We start from the raw sequence: 22556 nt of genomic DNA on the forward strand, positions 1-22556 counted from the left end.
TGTGCAAACCAAATTCCATGGCCATCCATTTCATTAGCAACCACAAATGTCAACCTCATGGTGGCGCTAGAGTTAAGTCAGAGAGTCAATAAAGTCATTAGGATTCATCTTCTGATGTCTGTGCCAATTCATCCCATAGATTTTGAAATATTTTGTGGGGTAACGTGACCTGCTGGTATCACCACAGAAAAGGCCAGGGGATCACAAAAGTAATCCTCTCTCCAACATGAATACTTGTACCACATTTCAATGATATTCATTAAATAATCTGGGCTAAAGAGGTAGACTAACCACAATGGCCGAACCGACCCTGCCATCCCTAGAACCATGCCACTAGCAGGGCTAAAAATCCAATACTGTCATTGATTTGCAACAAAATAGCCTAATTCATCTATACATTAAAGAGATATGGTAACATTTCTGACAATTGTATACATCATCACATCACCCAACCACAAATAGCTCTTTAATACAATGAAGTCTACATCTCTCTTTAATTTAGTCGTTGGGATAATGGAAAATCTGGGATCTCGGTCATGACTAAATACAGCAGAAGCCACTTTCTAACAATGTGTTCCTATCTGGCTGCCATTATTATAGTGTGATGCAACAGGACGACATCTGCAGATGCCCCCTCCAGCTCAGTAACAGTAACATAACACTGCCTGCTGCAATCTGCCACTGTTTGCTACCTCTCACAGAGCAGAAAATATCTTATTTTGTGTGTGGCTGACAATTCAGTTTTTGGGCAAAAGTTTGTGTGCGCTGGTCTTTGTCTATCAGCCACAGAGCAGAAGGCATCCCAGCAACTGCCCTCAATTATACACCCTGCCCTCTGACACACTGCGGCGACAGACTGACCCATGTCTTGCAGCGAAATCCAGACATATATAATTTCATGACACAGGCTGGTTTGCCATCATACACCCAGCAACCATTCCTGAGGACAGCTTATTTAGTCAACTATACACCTCATCAATCTACATCAGGGCGACTGGCAGCATGTGGGATTGTTAATAGATCGGCCTCATTTTTTCAGATTACATTTACAAATGGGTAATTTGTCTGGTTTTTCGCTTGCTTGTCAACTGCAAGTGGTGATGATGTGGTAAAGATAAGAAGTTGTTGCTCATGCTATAGATGGATTCATACATCACATATGTAGGCCTATGTATTGTGGCTATGTGTATGACGGTTTATGTTTCTCTCGACAAAAATCAATTCAAGTTTAAAAGTACCATTGGTATGTAGTCGTATGGGTCCATATAATATATCCCGCCGAGCTCCCCATTTATTTTTTCAAAAGGGTGTATTTTGGATCATTGTTATACTTTTACCGCCTCGGCTAATAGCCCCCCTCGGTTACCATAGCAACACACAGGTAAGTGGAAAGGAGTGCTTAGGTTGCCACGCAGCATGAAGCCTATTTCTAAAACTGTTGACCTATAAAAACATACACCCACCAACATGAGGAGGCTACCAGAACCATATATGTTTCGGACTCTTTGTGTGCGTGTGTGTGTGTGTGTGTGTGTGTGTGTGTGTGTGTGTGTGTGTGTGTGTGTGTGTGTGAAGACAGCAAATATAGAAAAAAAAAAAATCAATAACCCAATATTATATACAGGGTCTGTGTTGTCTTTGTCCTAGCTTTTTTATTAATGTTTGTGTGTGTCTCTTCTCCTCTCACCTCTTCTCTTCCATCTTTTGCCCTTTTTCAATCTCCTTCACATATTTTGTTTCCTTTAGGTGAATTACTTTCCCTGTCTTCATCTCCATCGTCTCTCTTTCCTTTGTCTACTGAGATGTCACCCTTCACATACCTCCCTTTTTCTATCTCCCCTTTACCTCCCTTTCTCCCTTCATCCTCCCATGTTTCTCCCCCTGGGCTTTGCGGTGTCTGATCTATCAGAAGCTCCAGACAGCTGTCTTTTCCCTGCAGGCAGCCATCAGAGACACTGACCATATGGGAGGAATAGTGATTGTCCTCTGTTGGTTTATAATTGTGTTGTTTCCCTTTTCATTGTTAGCTTCTTCCTGGTACACTTCGGTTCCTTTCAGTTTGCGTCTCGCTGAATCTTTCAGGGAGGGAAGTAGAGGGGACGTAGGTTTTTTGGTGACAAAGCCACGGACACAAGGTGTATAGGGAATAATATGACAGTTATTTATCTCTGCTGTATTGTTTTGCTCGTTTGGGCTGTTTTGTAAATTCAAAACCTTTATTTTTAAATGGAATTTTTGTCTGGGCTGGGATTGTTATATCCATGGCAGAGAACATTTGAGATAAAAAGGAAAAAGAAGCAATTTGTTGGGATTATGGGAAATAATATGTCATCTTGAGTTTGATATTTGTAATTGTACATTTCAGCACAGTACAACACTGGTACAGAATATGCAATGGTGTATTACGATTTCTTTCTTTTTGTTTGAGTGCAGTTATGATTTTAAAACTGCATCAAATCAAAAAAATGTTATCACCAAAAGATCAAATGACTATATATCATGTGAGGGGTCGCTGGTAGAGACAAATCCTCATTACCACCCTATTCTGCAGTTCCCATTTACCGTTTTGATTTACTCTCACTGCTGTGATCAGCGTTGTTTCCTGCCACAGCAGGCAGCTGTTTTCAGTAAAAAAACTGCATTCTACCTGCCCAGCACCAAATGGCACTTACTTAGCGACTAGCTGAAGAACATAGTGGAACATTTAGCAGCTAATAAGGCTTTTTTTTTTAACGCAAGAGTTGGTGTTTTTGCTTTTTCATGGAGTCTGATGAGAAGAAAATGTCAACGTCTAGCTTTTTCAAATCTCACTTTAATATCTAATGGCAAATACTTGAAGGTACTAAACAATTCCATTGCCAGGAAACATAAAGCATACTTAAATGTACAATATATAATATCCTGCCGCTACTGGTCTCTTAATCCATACAATAACAAAAAAACACAGCAATGCCGTCATTGCAGTCAGTTTCATCATTCAGGAGGTTTTTACCGAGAGTCTAATTATCTGCAGAGCTCTTCTCCTCTCCAGAACAAATGGAGCCAGTGATTAAAACTGGTTAAAAAAAACAAAACAGAATAAAGCAGTTTCATGTTAAAAATCAGTGCTTCTCCAACGCTGTTCGGCACGTTGGATGGAGGGGTTGCGAGCCGAGCTGCAAGCTGGCTCAGCTTGATAACTCAAGCTCAGATAACTTAAGATCCATACGTCCGATGACTCAAATCTTTTATCTGTTAAATGATTATAGGCCTATAGTTAAAAACGACCAAGATCTAAAAATTGTATCATAAAAATGTGGCTTAAAACTGAATGAAAGTCAATTTATGAAATATTCTGGCAGACAACTACAATGCGTGGCGGGGATATGACGACAGGGGACTTGATTGGCTATTATGCTTTGGTCATGCAATAACCTTAGCAAAGTCACACACACATCTCACGACTTTGGACCCTCCTTGAGGTGTCTTTACAGTATGCCATAGATCTGCACATTGTTTCTGCAAAACCAACTCTCAGAGCAGCAGAAGACTCAAATCTGTTTCACCCTCTAGACCACATTTACATTGCTACATTTTGGTTTAAAAAAACTCCGCTTGAAAACCAAAACGTAGCAATGTAAATGTGGCTACATTCAAGAAGAAAAAGCGCAAATTTGATTAAAAAAGTTGGCACATCTTATCACATATTTCCCATTCATTTAATGCATAGATTGGGCTGTTACAGTATCTGTACGATGTTGGAGAATCCCCCCTGTCAGTGTCTTTAAGCTCCCTTGTCCCGCATTAATCACAGCATAAGTCATTAAAAACTCCTTCAGACGGAGGTCTTATTGCATGTAACATTTTACTCATGTCACTTTTCTCATTTCTCTCCTCAAGGTGAATTCCATTAATGGATACAGTGAAAAGATGATTAATCAGATGGAACTTATGGCAGGTTTGCGATGAGTGTGAGTAATTGTCCTAGTCTTTAAAGTCCATTCAATTAAAAAAAAGGGAGGCATCAATCTATAAATCTTTTCTTGCCAACATGTGTGAGTGAGTGACAGAGTTGGCAGGGTTAAAAGACGTATCAAAGGCTTAAAAAGGAACGTTAAATTGACTTGTTCGAAAATTATGGCTTGAATGTCTCCCATAACAAATTTCTATTATTTTGACGTCAGGTTCAATTACAATTTTTGTATCAGTCTACAGAAACTGGCATCACATTCACTTTACATCCAATGATGCCAAACTGTTAAATACTACTGCTCTCCAACTCTCTCTCTCCCCACTCCCTGTTTTTCTCTTTGCCTCTCGCCCACCCAACACTGTGGCATGTGGGCCGTCGGACCATAACCAGCTGATTGTTTGGTCTGCCTGAGCATAATAAGCTCTCTAAAACATGCCAATAATGCTATTGGCAGGGGACAGCTTTAGGGCCATAAACTGGCCACTAGCTAAACGGGCCCCTAGCTGACTCATCAACGAGTTCATCTGAAGAAAGTGGCTCATTTACTGTACTAGCATTCCAGACAAAAGGCTCTACAAACCTGGGCGGACTTGTTGTTGACAGAGTGGAGTTTTAATTATACAAGTTTATTTATATGCAGAGCTGTTGCTGTTGGTTGAGCTAAGCCTCCATGAGCAACGCCAAAGAAGCTTTAGGGAGTACAAATTAGCTGACTGGCAAACTTGGACCGCAACTAGAGATAAATATGAATATAATATAACATGCAAATGATTTGAGTTTGAAAATCTTGTGACCTTGGAAACAGTAGTCATAGGAGTGAAAAAAGTCTCAACTTAAGGTCCACTTACTAGTTTTTTTCCCCCTTAGAGCTTTCAACTGCTTCTCACAACCTTACTCAGTGGGCGTAGTACGGATAACCCGAAAACATAATGCCTCCGGCCACAGCGATCGTCGACATGGAGGGATAAAAACAACCAATCAAATTGCGTTTCTCTTTGCTCGTCAGGCAAACGTGCAGCTGTGCAGCAGTGACAGGCAGTTTTTTTTTTTTTTTTTAGAAATGAAAGGGGAGAGAGGGGGGAATAACGTGCAGCAAAGGGCCGCAGGTCGGAGTCGAACCCCGGGCCCACTGCGTCGAGGAGTAAACCTCTATATACTGTATGGGCGCCCGCTCTACCAACTGAGCTATTTGGGCGCCCAGTGAGAGGCAGTTTTAAAGCTTCTGATGCATATGCTGCTCTATATGTGTTACTGTGAAGAATTGTTGCCCTGCACCTTGTATTATGAGTCCCACATTGTTATTATAGGCAAAACATGGGGGGGATACCTTGTCTTTGCAAAAAAATGGATTCAAATCTGGCTTGTGACTTCTCTGACCTCACATCTCTCTGTCTCCCAGCGTTCCTTTCACTCCTCAGAAAACAGTGTGTTATCTAACAATGCAGAGATACAATAAAAGTAGGGGTTTGTGCTTACAATGAATCTGCCCCTTTTTAAGTATGTGAAAAAACATTGATTTCTTCCATCCACATATCGCCAAGCTGAAAATATGAGCGTGTTCTCTTTCTGTCTGTCAATATTCAAAGTTATACTGAGGTCCTTTGCAAAAAAAATACTGTCGCAAGCAGACAGTCGCTTTTGTGTATAAAAAAATTCAATACTACTTAAGCAACAACAACTCAGCGTGCAATGATGCAGCAGACTGATCTGACATCTCACACTCTGATCTAACAATATAATAAATGAGGCTATTTCAACTTGGTGAGTCCATACACATTGAATTAGTTGCGATGACTCATATGGTGTTGTTTTCTACAGAAGCCATCAATAAATATGGAACGAGAGACGGCGGGGGACTCATTTCATTCTCACTTTGCCGGTCTCAAGAAATTATTAATGTGCATCATTTCTATCGTAAATATGATTCAATAACCTGAACAAAAAAGAAAGAAATGTCTCATTGATACAAAAGACAGGATTTTAGGATGTTGAGGGACTTACGAGAGGGTCCTCTCCAGCCGCCCTCCTGTGGAGCCGATGATTTCTCCCAGAGTACAAAAGGTCTGACCCAGAAAGTCCTTGGTGGGGGGGGAGATAGAAGACAGAGAGAGTTAATTGCAAGACAGGACCAAGATATATTCCAGCCAACAGTTAAGTACCGTAAATATGGCACGCAGATGACTTAACCTATGCATGTACGTTGTATTGGCCCCATGCAACGTTTTTCGCAGGTAAAATTAACGATTACTTCCATTGAATTTTGCCCGTTTTATTCAATTTCATAGCATTTGAAATAAACGGTTTAAATGGTTTTAAAATCGTATCCTGACTAAACTTTGACATAGACCAGTTTGGGATTCACTGTTAATATAGGTGATCGGGACAAATCCCACAGTCTTTCCATGCAAATAGGCTTGTATATATCGATGATTGAAGGGATGATCGACGATCGACGTTTTTGTTATTGACCATGAATTAAAAAAAACGTTGAAAAAAACACCAAAAAACGTTTTAAAAAAAGGGTCAAAAGCATCAAATGAAGGGACAAAAACATCGGAAAAAGCACCAAAAAAAGTTCATCTCTAAATTTTGATCCGAAAGGACAACAAATTCATGGTCGACGGGAAGACAACACATAGGGTTAAAGAACAGTTGCTGTAATCATTCCTCCTGTTCATAATGGCCCTTAAGGTATTCTAATGCTTTATTAATATAGGTGATCGGGACAAATCCCACCGTCCTTCCATGCAAATAGGCTTGTATATATCGATGATTGAAGGGATGATCGATGATCGACGGTTTTTCCTACGCCGACATAAAGGTGATTTTAACTTACTATCAAAACTAAGATGTTATAAAAAAATAAATAAAAAAAAAACAATCTCTAGAATCTGAGCCCTACTGTGTATATCTAGAGATGTTTCTGGTGGAGCAGCATGTCTGCTCTGCTGAGTCCCGTTAATCAGCACAAGTGACAAATTACTTTGAAATCCTTAATTACGAACCAGTTTGCCATCTCTTTTCTATGGATCTGACACCCCGCATCTCTGTTCTCCATATGCCTCCTCACCAAAACTTTGCTACGTGCTCCATAGGAGCAGTTAACATTATGGATCTGATTTGGATTGTGATATTAAAAGATAATAATGGAACATGATGCTGTGATATTATCGCACCAAGCACAGACACACAGACTCTTAAAAGGTAGGCGTTGTTTTATTGAGAAACCATTTAAATAGATTGTTTTTAATATTTAACTATTTGAAATAAAATTATCACACTTATTAGTCTATATCCACGACGTTTCACTTCCAGGAAGGCTACATTGCTGCCGGAAATTCTGCCGGATTTCACTCTTTTCGACCGGATGTTCATCACCTTCCGCTTTCTTTGTGTTGGAATTTCTCTGGTGGATTTCTGAGGACTATGGTTAACTGCTCCTCTGATCTCTGCAGGGTAAATCCAGACAGCTCGCTAGACTATCTGTCCAATCTGAGTTTTCTGTTGCACGACTAAAACAACTTTGAACGTACACGTTCCACCAAAACAAGTTCCTTCCCGAGGCTATTTTGCAGCGGCACCGTGGCTCTGCCTATGTCCATTGTGATTGGTTTAAAGAAATGCCAATAAACCAGAGCACGTTTTTCTCTCATCCTGGAATTCTGTGTGGACTAGCTAGACCCTCCTCTACAGCGCTGTGGAGGAAGGTATGGCAAAGCGAGACTACACTCTCATAAATGTTGTTTTTCCACAGAATGAGAACTGTGGATTGAAATTGAAATCACTTTTAGAAGGAATCTCTTGTTGACCAGCATGGCCGCGAGGAACAGTTGCAGCAAGTAAAACCTGTTTCAATCTTCCAACGGGCACCTGACTATTGTTTAAGACAAACTTGAAAAAATATGAACCTACAGTATCCTTTAATAATGCCTTGCTTTTTACAATTCTTGCTATTCGGAATTGTACACAACTCCAAAGCCCCTTTCCCACTGGACAAAAAACCCTCTAACATCTGACTTTTGTCTTTTGTGGGAAAGGTTACAATCGGCATGTATTCCCGGGACAAATCACCATTCAGTAGTCACAGGTATTTATCGACTCCAGCTCCGATCGGCATTGTAGAAACATGACACCCGGGTGGACACGCCAATTTTCGTGGCAATGTGAAAAGAGTCCATCTCCTATTTGTAGCCGTTTTTTCCGCGTTTAAAAAACCTGCATGTACGTGCTTATTTTGGTGGGAAAAGGGTATAAGACACCAGTGTGCTCAGATTGTTACAGATTCCCATTTATTTGAGGTGCTCTTAAAGTTTTTCAACATATGAGTTCATAAGTTAGCACAGGGGAACCAGTTCATTACAATTTATTAACATTAAACTAATTACTCTACACATTTGTGGACCTTGAGTGCTTTCATAAACTGGGTTAGGTAATAGGCTCAACAGTTATGAAAGACCATAAAATCAATAAGGATAGTAATAAAGGTATTCAGGTTATTAAAAGTTCCACTAAAGTGTAATCTCATCTTATTGAAGTGTCACTTTAAATTGAGCCTTAACTTGAGGGTTTAATTCCACCTTTTATATAAGCATGCATTAACCCAACTAGGTCAAGCGGAGGAAGTCCTAGAGGGGTGCATTGTTCCCGGTCCTTGGTGACTTATTATTCCTAAAAGCAGCAGTGCATAAGGCAAATGTCAAATGTATGTTAGAAAAGGAAGAGTTCTCCCCTTCAATCAGCTTTTTCATTGAACATCAGAGTTTGAAGTTTACAACCAGCCTGCACACTACAGAGTAAAACATATGGCAACATGAATAATTCAAAAGAGATGACACGACAGAAAAACTCCTGCACAGCAACAAGGGCAGAGCACAATGGGTTGATGTCTGTCAGGTGTGGGCGAGCAAGTGTAGGTGCGAGACCCACAAACTGAATATGTGTGTAGGTAAATGTCCCGACGTGCTCAATCTGCTGTAGTGCACTGTCTCAAAGAACAACAGCTGCTTTCACTTTGAAGTCGAGTTCTGAAAGTTGCTTTACCTGAGCAGATGATGAAACACAGACGGACAAAATGAAGAACAAGACTACGTGGGAAGCTTTCCGGGTGAGAGCTGTTGGTGTTTGTCCTTGATGAGATGAGATGAAAGAATGGGAGAAAAACATAATAAAATGAAAGTGAACGAAACACAGACAAATCACAAAAGTCTCTGCTGGGGACGCTGAAATATATTAGAAAAGAAAAAGTGAAATGAATGTAGGATACAATAATAAAGTAATCTGCATAGGTATACACCACTCACCTTCTACTCTCCCACGTGAGTTGATTTGATAAGAAGAAAAACAAGGCTTGGTCACAAGACAGATTACAGTATACTAAACACCAAATCACCATCAGCTGCTGGCCTCATTCACTGTACATTAGCTTTAACAGTGTGAGTAATGCTGAATACAATGCGATACATTTGATGGCTGATCTAAGTTGTCAGCGCTGAGTCAAAACTGTCATTGGAGTTTGACATACTGTACTTACGTATTTGGAAATGTTACAGCTTCTGGAGTCCACATTGTACCTGCGAGAAAGAAATAGGTCATAAGACTGGAAGAACTTGTGATAATGCATTTAAAGAGATTTTGTGCATTTACATGTATGGATCCACTGGTATTAGTCTTCAAAGATTGAGCTGTTTAAAAAAGCAACAATTTCCTTGCTCACTTTTTTTGTGTTGGACAATAACACATTACTGTGTAAAAATTCTGTCATAATGTTGCAGTTACTAATAATGCTCTATCAACTTGGAGGCATCAGTATATTTGCTGACTTAGTTGGAGGGTTTATAGCTTGACTCAGGGGCTGAAGGAGGGGGAGTCAACGACTAAAATATACCTAGGTATACTAGCTAACGAGCTGGTAAGGCTACAATCAGTAGTGGTGGGTGGATCGATCCAAATATCAATAATATTGATACCAACGTTGGTATTTATATTGATCAATACCAGTGTAATGAGAACAATACTTTAGCTTCAGTTTCTCTCCAGTAGCCTATGCCAGCAGCCTATGCACTGCTGCGGTTTCATCAAAGAGCTGGCTGTCTGTGTGAGTACCGCTGCTTTCAAGTTTCGCTCCTGTCACAACGCAGAGCAGGCACACTTTGCTCCTCCAACCCCCTCTAGTGATTCAGTGTTGTACCGTCACGTGACTCAGCAACGCCAGGCAAACAAACAAGCAAGCAAGCAAGCAGCCAGGCCCGGCGGCGGCCAGAACCACACACACACAAGCAGCACAGAGACGGAGCAGAAGAATGGCAGAGAGGAAGAGGAGCGCAGTGTGGCTATATTTTCAGGCTTAAAATGAAACAACGGCAAGCTGTATAATTTGTAAAAAGGCTGTAAGATACAGTGGTAACACAACAAAATTAAACAAGCATATGAGAATTCTGTCCTTGGTTTTTAACTTATTCCAAATGTAAAAATCACAAAAACACTTGGGCTAAAGGTCATAAAAATTCATCCACCTTAATTATTAAAAAGTATCCTGTATTTACTTGGTATCGGATCGATACCAAATATTGCAGTGTCGCAGACCACTAACAATCAAGAATCACCGTGCCCATACAGGCTAAGCTAAGCTAATACGTAAACTGGCTTTTAGTTAAGCTAGCAATATCTAGCCTATGCTTATCTCTACAGAGAGACATGTGGGTTTGGAGTTTGTTCGTCAAGGTAAGTTTGCCAAAACTGTGTTGAGCAATAGAAAGTCACGTAACGATGTAACTTCAGCATTCAGGAAAAAATGCTTATTTGTTTCTCTAGCTTGGGTGCAGAGAGAAAGCTCGAGCACTTTTTAACATTTGGGTTTGTGTATTGATTAAATGACTAGATATTTTAGCTTTAGAGGTGCTGGTAGACATATTTTTAAACTTGGCAAGAACCATGCTAGCTAGCCGTTCCCCCTGCTTCCACTCTATATGCTAACCTAAGCTAATCGATTCCCAGCTCTAGCTTTATAGTGAACACATAGACATGAGGATAGTATCCATCCTCTCAACGTTTTCCCATTTTTTTTTTTTTTTAAGAAAATGACTTAAAAAGAGCCAAGAATAAAAGAATATCAGGAAGTGTTATCTTGAAACTCTACTGTAGTATCTGAGTTGTTTCACAGAGCTTATTATTTGGAAATTACCTTGCACTACAGGAGGGACGCTCTGAGTTTTCAATTATATAAAACCAGCATAATAGTATCATCAGAAGTTCATGTTCAATCTGTATACAAGCTTCTGCCCTACAGACCCCACAATAAAGCAATGAAAGCACATGTCTGTGCCTTGATTAAAGCTACGGAGGCAAGTGATCTTTCCTTGTTACTGATTAAGGACAACAGGTAGGTGAACCAAACAGAATATCCAAGTGGGTATACAGGTATTATTAGTTGGACTATTATTTGGGCTATCAAGTAACTTTGGCAAGTTTTCTTTTTTTTTTTTTAAATCTCCTTCCATGATTGGACATCTCAGCATTTGATCTTAGCAGTGATTGGCCTGTTCATTTATCCAAATCGGGCAGAATTAGCTCTTTTTCTTTTTTACTTAACAGAAAACCTGTAGTGAAAGAAATTATTCAAATGTAATCAAAAGCATTGCTATTTTTGGTTTGGTTACTCTGAATGCCTAGCATAAAGTTTAGAATTAAATAAATTCAGATTCATCCAGAAAAAGTGAATGAAAAACAGTCAAGACTACTTACACATCAAACCTTAGATTTTGTTTCTCTTCAAAGAAGAAATCCAGGACGAACTTTCTGACGAAATCTGGATTCCGAGTATTATCGATTACCTCTGTCCTGCCAAACTACAAAAAGAAAGAAAGTGATAATTGGTGGTAATATCAGCATTGTTTCATAAGTCAATGCATGTTAAGCTCACATTAAGAAAAATACACCAGAAGAAAGAAGTAACTAAAATTCATGAGATTCAACAGCAGCCTATTACCATTGTAACATTTCACACAGGATTAGAATCCATAAATACAAATCGCCTTTGCGAAACTATGACCACACTACTATCACACCTTGTGCTGTGTGTTAAATCCTGTGTCCCTAGAGAAATCAAAAAGCTAAATTAGAGCCACATTTGACCCAGCTCTCCACCCGGCAAGTCCACAGAGTCCTGTGAGTCCAGCCTCTCTCCTGGGCCCGGCTGTCTGTCCATCTCCCTGACAATCACAGCGGTAATCCCCCCGGTGGACTGCCAGCCTCGCCTCTGCGGCCTGGCCCGACTGCACCATGTAATGAGCTATTGATCTTGGCACTGCCTCACCGCAGTCTCAATACCTCGATTCGTGTCTTTAGTGCCCTGCGCACATAATCCCTGCTATCAACTGCGTCCCCAGCCTGGCCATTACCAAGGCCTTGCAGGGGAGCGTAGTGGACCTTAGAAGTCACCTGGAGTATCGACTCGAAAAGGAAAAACCCATGATATTTCCTTGTAGTGTTTCTATTTTTGGGGCTGGAGGCCTTTGTTTCATAATCTCACTCAGGTGTGATTTGGTTAAGAGGTGCTGGGGCAAGCATGAAGGTTAGGGAATTACTTTGTAACTGGGGGAGATGTTGTTTTTTTTCCATTGTCCTAGAGTAAGCGGAGCAGTTAAAAAGAAAATGTGTGGTTTCAGTATTAAATTATGTCAAATGGCTCTAACCTTACCCTTTGATTTACGGATGATTTTTTTGTTTTGCTTGCTAATGAGAAATGCAAATCTGTCTCTCAAAGGACACATTTTCATTCACAAATTATATATACATTTTAGTCATAATGCAAAACAATATGTCAAAAGAAAACAAAGGATTTGTCAAGTTTCCATTCAAGCACAATTATGTGCTCATGGTGTGCATGCCCGGTAGCGAGATGTTTACTCTGCTGATTGCAGTGTGATTCATGCCGTGTTTTTGATTAAGCCCTGCCACATGGAACAAAATAGGTGTGAGGTATCTTGAAGTGGGGGGGATCAGTGGTGGCAAAGCCTTCACTGACACATCAGTGTTGGCTTTGAATATGCTAATGGGTAAATACACAGACTAAAGACAGAATGTCATAGGCAAATAAAACGAGGCAAAATAGGGCTGAGATGACATGGTAATGTGTCTGTGTGCCGAGGCGCCGAACAAAAAAAAATAGAAAAAAAGGAAAAAATTCTAATCAACAGTAATGAATGGAAAAGTCACATAACCCCGCCTTATAAAAGACTGACAGAGGGTGAGACAACAAAAAGTTGTGAGGAGCAGACAGGGCAGATTTGATGAGACCAAAAAAGGAATCTCCCTTCTTTTTCTGGCCCTTAATTAATAATATGAATTCCTTTTGTCTAATAATGAGATTCTTTTTATATATTAATTCCTTAACCTTTTACTATTAATTCATCAGTTTGGGTGAGGTATATGAAGCTTTTTTTCCCTATCTGAGTCCATTCCAGACAGTGGTTACACTCTTGTGGGCAAGTGAAGAGGTTGACACTTTCAATTTTCTTCAAAATGTTCTCAGGGTTTGCAGTGAGTTGCCTCTGGACTTCATCTTAATAACCCCCTTTCTTAGCCCTGACTGAAAGTCATTAGCATCGAGGAGAAACTCTTGAAGTCAATAATTTAGCATTCAGAAAAGAAAAAAAACACTGATCTGGCAGACAGTTAGACACTAATATTGGATATTGAAGAGAAAAAGGGTCCTTAACTTACCTCCCTCCATTCTTTGGTTCCCACAGCCTGCAAATACAACACAACCACTGGGAGCGAGAGAGAAGGAGAAGAAGCCGAAGGGGAAAAAAGGAAGAAGCTATTAAATTTTAGTGATTAGCCCTGTTGGCACCTGCAGCACCTGAAATATATTAAAACACTCAGGTAAGAAAATCAATGCAATCCACATCCATTTCCATTGAATCTATTGTAGATATGAAGGGCTCATTCTTAGCTAACAAAAACAATGATTCTTAGTTTCAGGTGATAATACACTCATGAAAACATAATTATGAATATTATATTCCATTTCTCCCTATAGATCCCCCTTAATCCTACACACTGGGTTAACAAGTTAAAGTACGGGTCCCCTGACTAACCATTGTTTGTGCTTCACCGTTTACAGAGTCCTACTGTAATGTACCTTTGTCTTCTGAGGATAAACTTTGCTTTGACTACGACTGCATACATATACAATAAGGCAGAGGCAGCACAATTATAACCCACAAATTCATCATGTTGTCATGTTAAAATTAAACATGTGAATTATTTTGTTTAATCAAACAAACAACACTAACTAAAGGCTCTAATGGAATGTATTAATAACTGGCCAAGTGTTGTTGTTGTTTGTGTCTAGACGGGCACCATCAGCCACTGTGTGCTTTTGTGAAGTTTGGACACTAGTTCTAATGAACTTCAGACTGTCTCGACCGGCACACAATTAAAACCACATTTTCCTTCCTAATTAGCAATTAACAGAGGGGAGATAACAGAGAAAGGGCCGCAGGCAGCAAACCTTTTGGGCATTGTGTCTTTAGAAGAAAACTATCTTTTCTTTGTCAGGTTGTTAACCATACGAGAGGCATACAGTGCTGCTTAAAAGGGTATTACAAGTTATTTACTTTGTGAATCACATGTTAGCCTTCAAGTAGGTTACAGAACAAAAAAACAACACAGACAAAGACACTCCAGGATTTAAATTAGCTTGTATCAAAGTCGTACCCCAATACTCTCTCTGGCCCAGCAACTGAAATGATGCAGAGTATGTCTCTTTATCAGACATCAAAGTTACAGGACCTTGATGTTTCCCCAAGGTTGCAGAGTGACATCGCCTCAGCCCGACAATGGGCTCAGACTAATCCGTGTCGCGGCTACATCGGTGCCGTCCGTGTCCTAAGAACCTGACTGATTGTCTGCTTTATAGAAAGTGACTAGGAAAGGAAAGAGCCCATCTGGTCAGCCATGGAGAGACCAAATCACTAGGCAATTCGTTGTCTCTCCAATTCCTACTCCAACTACAACTCCTGACAATAGTCTGGCGGCAGGACGGGTACCCAGGTGACTCTAAACATGAATGAATTGGAATTGAGCACAAATCATACTAAGTTCTTACGTAGAAGAGAGGTCTGCTAGGACAGAAAAATTATGGCTCTCCAGCAAAAAAGCATGCAGACATTTTGAGGGGCAGTGGCAATTTATTTTTAATAAAAAAGGGTACCACCACACCCACTGTAATGTCCCAATGCCTCCTCCTGAATGCACCTCTTGTCTATATCTGCATAACTACTTCCAACCTTTACACATACGGAGACAAACATACTATAATGGAAATAAAGTACATAACTACTTCCCTTTGCGGCTTCCCTCAGCTATTTCTTCCTCTGTCTTGGTCACCCCTTTAAAGGGGGCATTGTCACTGCAATGTGCAGCATTATATAATTTTTGAAACCACTAACTTGCTTTCAGGGAAATATCAAATATACCTGCACAGGAAAGCTCATAAAGCTCCATATTACAAGAAAAGCAGTTAAAAAAAAAAAAAAAAAAAAAAACTGGCTGTAATTACATCTAAAGCTAGCGCTAGCATATATTTCCCAGATAAACATTACAATGAAGCTATGTGTTATTGTTATATAAGGCAACACTGTATACCTGCCAGAAATGCAATTGTATGCAAAATAGTCTGGATCATAGGAAGTATATTCCCAGGATAAAGCCTGACAATCAGCACATAGCACACGCGCAGAATGTCCGCTTTCTGTGTGTTGTCGTTCTCAAAATCCCTTCATTACGGGAAACAACAGCCTTCAAGCTAGCAAGCTACACTCTGAAAATGGCAAGTTTTAAAGAAAATCTGGATCGTGCAATAAGGCAGGCCTGCTTGGTTCTTTCGGGGAATGATTGTAAAGATTTCCAAAGACTATAGGTGCATCTCATAACCCTTAAATTGCCACCTCGACTCCTCCATTTGCCTCCCTCCCTCCCACCGAGGAGGAACGGGAGAGACGCGAGGAAATCATGGGAGGAGAGAGGAAACGAGGACATCTGATGTTATTGTCTGAATAACAGCATTTATTTCCGTGTAACAGCAGTACTTTGGTGTACTAAAAAGAGCTGCAGCGAAGACAACATATTGTATTATTAATAATTGCAATAATCTGATCATTTATATTTATGAATTTGGTCCAGAGGGGCACTTCTTTCCACAGCGAAAGAGGAAATAGGACAGCGACTCAAATTAATTCAACCACTATGTGTGCACATCCTTGACAGAAAAAAATGAATGCAATGCACTTTTTCACATCTAATTTATCTTTTTTCACAGATCGCTACAGGAAGTAAAGAACATGTAATCTACATGCAAGCCCATTAAGGGACATTTCAAATCTTTCTATGTCAAAATGTCCATCCGATTAGTGTGTTAACTGTAATTGAAAGTGGCAGAGAGTACTTTCGGACTCAACCGGCAAATGCCAGGCGAGCTGACAGCAGTCACCTGTGTGAAGTTTTTTTTCTTTTTCGACTGGGGTATTCTTGCTGCCTGTCACTTGGATTTGCACTGCAGGAGAATATAATCAGAGAGTAGGCAGACACAGACAGGATGCCACAGGCTTACTTACAGGCTGGGGGCACAAGCTGCTCGCTGTGAGGTGAAACAGAGAGGTGGTCGGGTGTCAGGAGTGTGGGGGGGAGGCGGAGCTAGAAAAGGAGGACTGAGGGAGGACAAAATGGAATAAATAAGGGGAAGGACAGGGAGACAAGTAATGTGGAATAGGAATGATAGATAGAGAAATTGGGTGAGAGAAAGAATATGGAAATAGATGAAGAAAGAGGGACAAGACAGGTAAAGAGATTGGATGGTTGGATGACTGTTTGGGAAATAGAAGCAGAGTGGAAATCCACTGTCAGATTGTGGCAGATTTCAGCTGGAAAAGAAGGGCTTGGCTGTCAGAAATCCCTCTTACAGCAATGTTGGTGAGGCAGGGTGGGCCCACATCCCCACTAATCTATTGATCTGCTGCCAAGAGAGGGATAAAACTAGAGAGCCCCAAATCTTTGGAGGCCAATTCTTAAAACCTCAGTGAAGCAGCTATGACAAAGCTGCACAACTGGGAGCCAATATACTGTTGGGAGATACCCTACACCAGGCAGGGTTATTTCCTGTGAAAATCCAGCCATTTTATGGGCCTAAATCACAAAGTGATGCTGCAATAGCGGAGATTACCCCATCACCCTTACCTGAGATTGCATAAATTTAAGCCTGACTTAAAACAGTAAAGTTGCAATCCATAAAAACAGAAACAAAGAGAAAAAAGCTGAAGGGAACTGCATTCGGGACATACTACTGCATGGGTCCATAAAGCAGCACTATGTAACTTTTAGCTGCACCTGTAGTTCCAATGAGACAACCTGTAGGGGGACCGAAGCGAGAAAAGTTACAAAGTGTTGCTTTAAGTTGCAAAAACATGGATAAGAGCAACATTTTCATTCTCATTCTAAGAGACAGAACAGTCATACTCTTATGGGTGTGTGTAAAGTAGTGATGTCCAAATGAAGCTTCATTAACCATTAGTTGTATTTGTTGACTCGAATAGATGGTGCATCTGGATTAAAGAAAAAGAGTCAAGGAATGGCAATTCAGTGTGCTTTCAACCCTTTTTAGAACAGAAAGCGCCATCTATTTTGCTCAGAAAATCAAGAAAATGCACTACTGTACAGAGCGCAAGCTTTCGGGCAATTAGCCTAGCTTAGCATAAAGACTGGAAGAAGGGAAACAGCTAGCCCAGCTCTACCCAGATTTTAAAAATCTCCCTACCAGCACCACTAACACTCACTAACACATACAGTATTTCGTTTTATTAACATGTATACAAACAGAAATGTAACCATTTCCTGTCCTTACACTAGTTAGGCTATTAGCCTTTTGTTTTCATTTTTATTTGGTTATTTGTGAAGGGGGTGTTACGATGCACTTTAAAATCTACATAACCATGTTCAGAACGCAGAGAGTTAAACATGTAACAGCGCTAAATGTCATGTGTCTTTCAAACCATTGCTGACCTAGAGGAGATTCCTCTTAAAATGATTATGGTCGTTAAATATTGTGGGTGTGAGGACAACCATGAACTTCTGAATCAACGGGGGCAGCTCATCCTTTCCTCAGATCTCATCAGGAGACCTCGAGGGTAATTGGAGACCAGTGACCTTTATTTAGATGGTATGACTCAGGCCTTGCCTTTATTCACCTCCGCCACTGAGAATTATAATTGACCTGCTTACTGAATGTGTAGGCTATACCAGTGGTTCCCAAAGTGAGGTCTAGGGACCCCCATGGGTTATTGAGTGGGTCCCTTGCAAAAAGGGGAATAAGTATTTTCACTATAATTCCATAACACAATGAAAGAATGTATGACTATTTGTCACTGGTTTTATACACTTTCTGTAATAAAACATCTAAAAGCAAAAATCCTACTGGATGTTAGACCTTGAGAGCAAATCTTAACAAATGGGGGTCTGTGGTCTAATTTGTGTTATTTTAGGAGTCCTTGACATGAAAAGGTTTGGAAACCACTGCGCTACACAATGAATGAGGAAAACCTTACCAACGGAAAATCAAATTCTTTGCCTTCCATCATTTTCTTTTTATCTTTATATTGTAGATATTGAACAAGACGGAACAAAGATGTGCTAACACATAACATCAAACAATTTCTGTCATCTAGTGCCATGACAGAAATTCTGCTTCCTACTGTTAAAAAGCAATTTTCACAAACACTCAAATACTTGCAGCAGCAACCTGCATGTAGAAAAATGAGGCAGAACTGGAAATGCAATACAAACTTTTTTTGGTCTTAATTCTGAATCACATCAAAGCAGCCTAAATCATATAGGTTATATATCGGAATAAAAGTCTTCCAGATGAGTCATTGTAAAACCACAGCAGGCACTAAAACAGAATTTTATAACAGGACAAGGAACAAACTCAAAACTAAAAGCACACCTGCTGTGCTATAACTAAACATTAACTCCTACCTGCTAGTGAGTCAGAATCCTAAAGCAGATACAACTAAATGAATGTACAGGAAGTATCACATAGTTTATGTAATTTAATAAACATGACTCACTAACAACGCAATGAGAGAAGACATTCGATATAATTGATTCGATACACATAATTGTTATTTCATTTAAAATATTCCAAGACTGTTCGGAGCAGGGAGGCCATCTCTCCTTCATATTTTAGTGGAGTGAAACTGCATGTGGATGAAAACTGTCAGTACTCCACTGGCAAATGATGTTACATAAGAGAAGTGGGATGTTTCATATGGGAGCCTGATAGTGGTGTAAATGGTAGAGGATAGAAATATAAGTACAAGTAGTGTGTGGCTTTAGAAGCTGCACAGTGAGAGTATGAAGCACCTAAAAGATTGCATCAATTTTGTTATGTTCTCTCTTAAACTTTCAAAGTTTTAATGAGCCAATGTCAGCAATGGTTTTCTTATGACTCTAGAACTGAAAATTATACCATTGTTGTATCAAATTTGAATAGGAATTGGAGCCGTAAATTACGCTTCTTGAAGTGCAAAAGGGTCACACGAAAACAAAGAAGAAGCGATTGGGAATAAAAAATATCTCATGAATTCTATTATTTTTAATCTGGGTCCAAAAGAATGAATCATACAGATAAGTTTGTCTCTGACCGACTACCAGCCCAAAATCTCTTTAGGGATTTAAATTCTTCTTAGCTAGTGCACTTCAAATGCATCTCTCCAAGGGCAACATCAATGTGGTGAGGTCACACATGCCTAGAATATGTTAAAACCCAGTCAGGACTGGACTCAATAACACAAAGGGCCAGCATGAGTATCCAACTGACTAACAGCAAGGCAGAACATGGTGTATGAAAAGAGCTTTGTTTCAAAATGAAACCTCCATCGTTTAAAAAAGTGACACCTACTCTAAAACACTGACTGACAGCATTAATTGGTACACAGCACGCATTAGAACTTTCCAAAAGGGCTTACATAATTTCCATCCTTGGTGAACAAAACACCAGTGTAAAATCATCTAGTGATTGATTGATTGATTGGATTATTATACTACACTGGTGCATAGCCTTTTCAAAACGAGTCTGTTCGGAACGGGCTGATCGCTTGGCCCTCTTGTGTTGTTGCTTGCAGCTTTCTCCAGAACCGCTCATCCAAACAACTTCACACTCGACACTGCGCTTCCTTGGGTCCTGAGCAACACAAACACACCTGCCATGACATAGCCTAGTTGCGTCCCCTAGCACTGCTAGAGCATTTGTTAACAGCTAGCTATTTGGGACCAAACAAATGTGTTCATTCCGAAAAGTTTCATCAATGATTCTTGAAATGATTGAGTTTGCTACAATGTAGTCTGAATCGAGAACATTTCCAGGATAATCACTGTGTGTGTGTGTGTGTGTGTGTGTGTGTGTGTGTGTGTGTGTGTGTGTGTGTGTGTTGCCGCTGTTTAACTTTGTTCTCTTCGGGAAACAACAACAAACCTCGAGCTAGCAAGCTAAACGCAGAAAATTGCAAGTTCTAAAGAAAATTTGGATCGTGCCACAAGGCAGGCCTGCTTGGTTCTTTCTTTGAATGATTGTAAAGATGGGACGCGCCGACAGTGTTGTTGTCATCACTTAGAATTCCTCATGGGGGCGACAGATACTACGCACTATAGCTTTAACTAAAAGTAAAATCAAAGAATAAAATGTTTTTTTCAACACAAAGAAAATCATGTAAGTTTTACGCCCCTGAAAAGGGGAAAATAGAAAGTAAGACACAGACACGATAAAGCTTCAGTTAAGTCCAATGTTGTAATGGACGAGCGTAAGCCACACATTCCCTTACACAGTCCGAATGAGGCATTAGAAATCAAAAACAGATCAGCAGATCACAACTGGTACTTAAAACAGGAAACAAATAGAAACTTAGGGAAAGAAAGAAAATACTGCATTTTCACCAAAATCTTATAAAAGGCAAATTAGACAGCATTATAGACACAAATCGTCTTTTTATCCTATTCATCCTTTAAGCCTCTTTTACCAAAAAAAGTAGTAGCAATGGATTACCGATCTACAAATCATAGTGCAATTTAACTTAAGAAATGAATTACCATCTTTCAAACCAAGCAGTGTAATGAATTAGAGCATTTTAACTTCACAGTTTTAACTTAACGTTTTTATGCACATTTTTAAGTAACTTTTAACTTATATATTCCTATTCAATGTATTCATAATCACAGCATTTTTATCACCACTACATCTGCAGTCTTTTTTCAGGCTGCATACGATCCCAACAACCTCTATGAAGTAGAAGGGCACTGTGGATGTGCTCCCTGGTGGAGGTAAGGCAGCATCCATATCGGGGATGTGGCTGATGAGCAGGGCAAACCAAAACAGTAAAGTTGCGGGTCTTGAACCAAAATCTAAAATCAAAAACTACATGCGTTTGTAAATATGAGAGACCTTATTCACATAGTGATTTGAGCCATTGTTAATATAAAAATATTGATTATTGCAGCTTTAAGACAATTCAGTTTCTATGAGAAATTAGCCAGAAACTTTGAACAGGAACTGCACTGGACTCAGTTAAGATCACATACTGTAACTAGGGCCGCTGGCCAAAAATGAGACACATCCAAGATAAGAGAAAAAAATCAAATTGAGACCAAGAACAAATTTCAGCGCTGCAACCTTGAATATTGCATGCCTGGAGTTCATGGTCTCCAGGCATGCAATATTCAAGCATGCAATATAAAGCATATGATAGGAAACATAAAAAGTCCGTCAAAGAGTGAAAAAAATGATTTGCATTGTAATCCAGCATAAGAATAAAAGTAAAAAGAATAAGAAAAGTGGAAGGAACTGGAAGCTTTCTTACTTGCAGTGAGGAAAAGCACAGAATTGGAAACACTGTATGCCGTCTCTCATATATGTTTGCCTACTGCTCTCTATATTTAGACTTATTCATGTCTATTTAAAAAATCTAAGAATTCATTCTTTGCAAGCCAGTATCCTAGTTCTTCACTTCAGACACACATTGTTTGCAAAGTTAAAACATCCCCCATGTGTGGGCGGATACCGAAAGGCATCAGGTAATGGTAAGAAATAAATTGAATTTGCACAATGACCAGGCAACGTGATACAATGTCCCCAAGGACAAATACTGAGTTATCAATAAATTAGATAAGGAGAAGTGCTTCAGAGTCTTTGCTTTGGTATCTTAGCACATTTTTGTACAGCGCTGCAACACACGTGCAACAGCACACACACACACACACACACACACACACACACACACACACACACACACACACACACACAAAGCTCAAAAGGGATGATGACTAAAAGGGGAGAGAGGGGAACCCAGTTGAAAAAAAAAATTCCAGTCTTGAGGAAAATCTAATCAGGGCCAAGGCTCTGGCTGCTTCAGGTGGAAGAAAAAGGATTCACTGCATTGAAATGAGAACTGGGTAAATTATCATCTGATATGAAGTGCCATCAAAGTGTAGAAGCTTTTGGGTTCTGTCTCTAATTTGTCTTTCTATTTTTGTACATGTCCCAAATGTTCAATCATGC

General features: G+C 39.9%; 1 protein-coding gene across 2 annotated transcripts in view; it reads right to left on the minus strand.

The window, feature by feature from the left end:
- The window catches only part of LOC116040939 (copine-9-like), an 87869-nt gene that overhangs the window by 50465 nt on the left and 14848 nt on the right, over positions 1–22556 (minus strand). The window contains exons 3-6 of one of the 2 annotated variants that reach the window (XM_031286680.2): positions 13673–13719; positions 11693–11796; positions 9484–9522; positions 5954–6034 (exon numbers count right to left, since the gene is read on the minus strand). In XM_031286680.2, the coding sequence (XP_031142540.1) occupies positions 5954–6034; positions 9484–9522; positions 11693–11796; positions 13673–13719 (271 nt within the window). The other variant, XM_031286681.2, reaches the window with a different exon arrangement.

This window comes from Sander lucioperca, chromosome 12 (assembly GCF_008315115.2).
Source record: "Sander lucioperca isolate FBNREF2018 chromosome 12, SLUC_FBN_1.2, whole genome shotgun sequence".
Classification (NCBI taxonomy): domain Eukaryota; kingdom Metazoa; phylum Chordata; class Actinopteri; order Perciformes; family Percidae; genus Sander; species Sander lucioperca.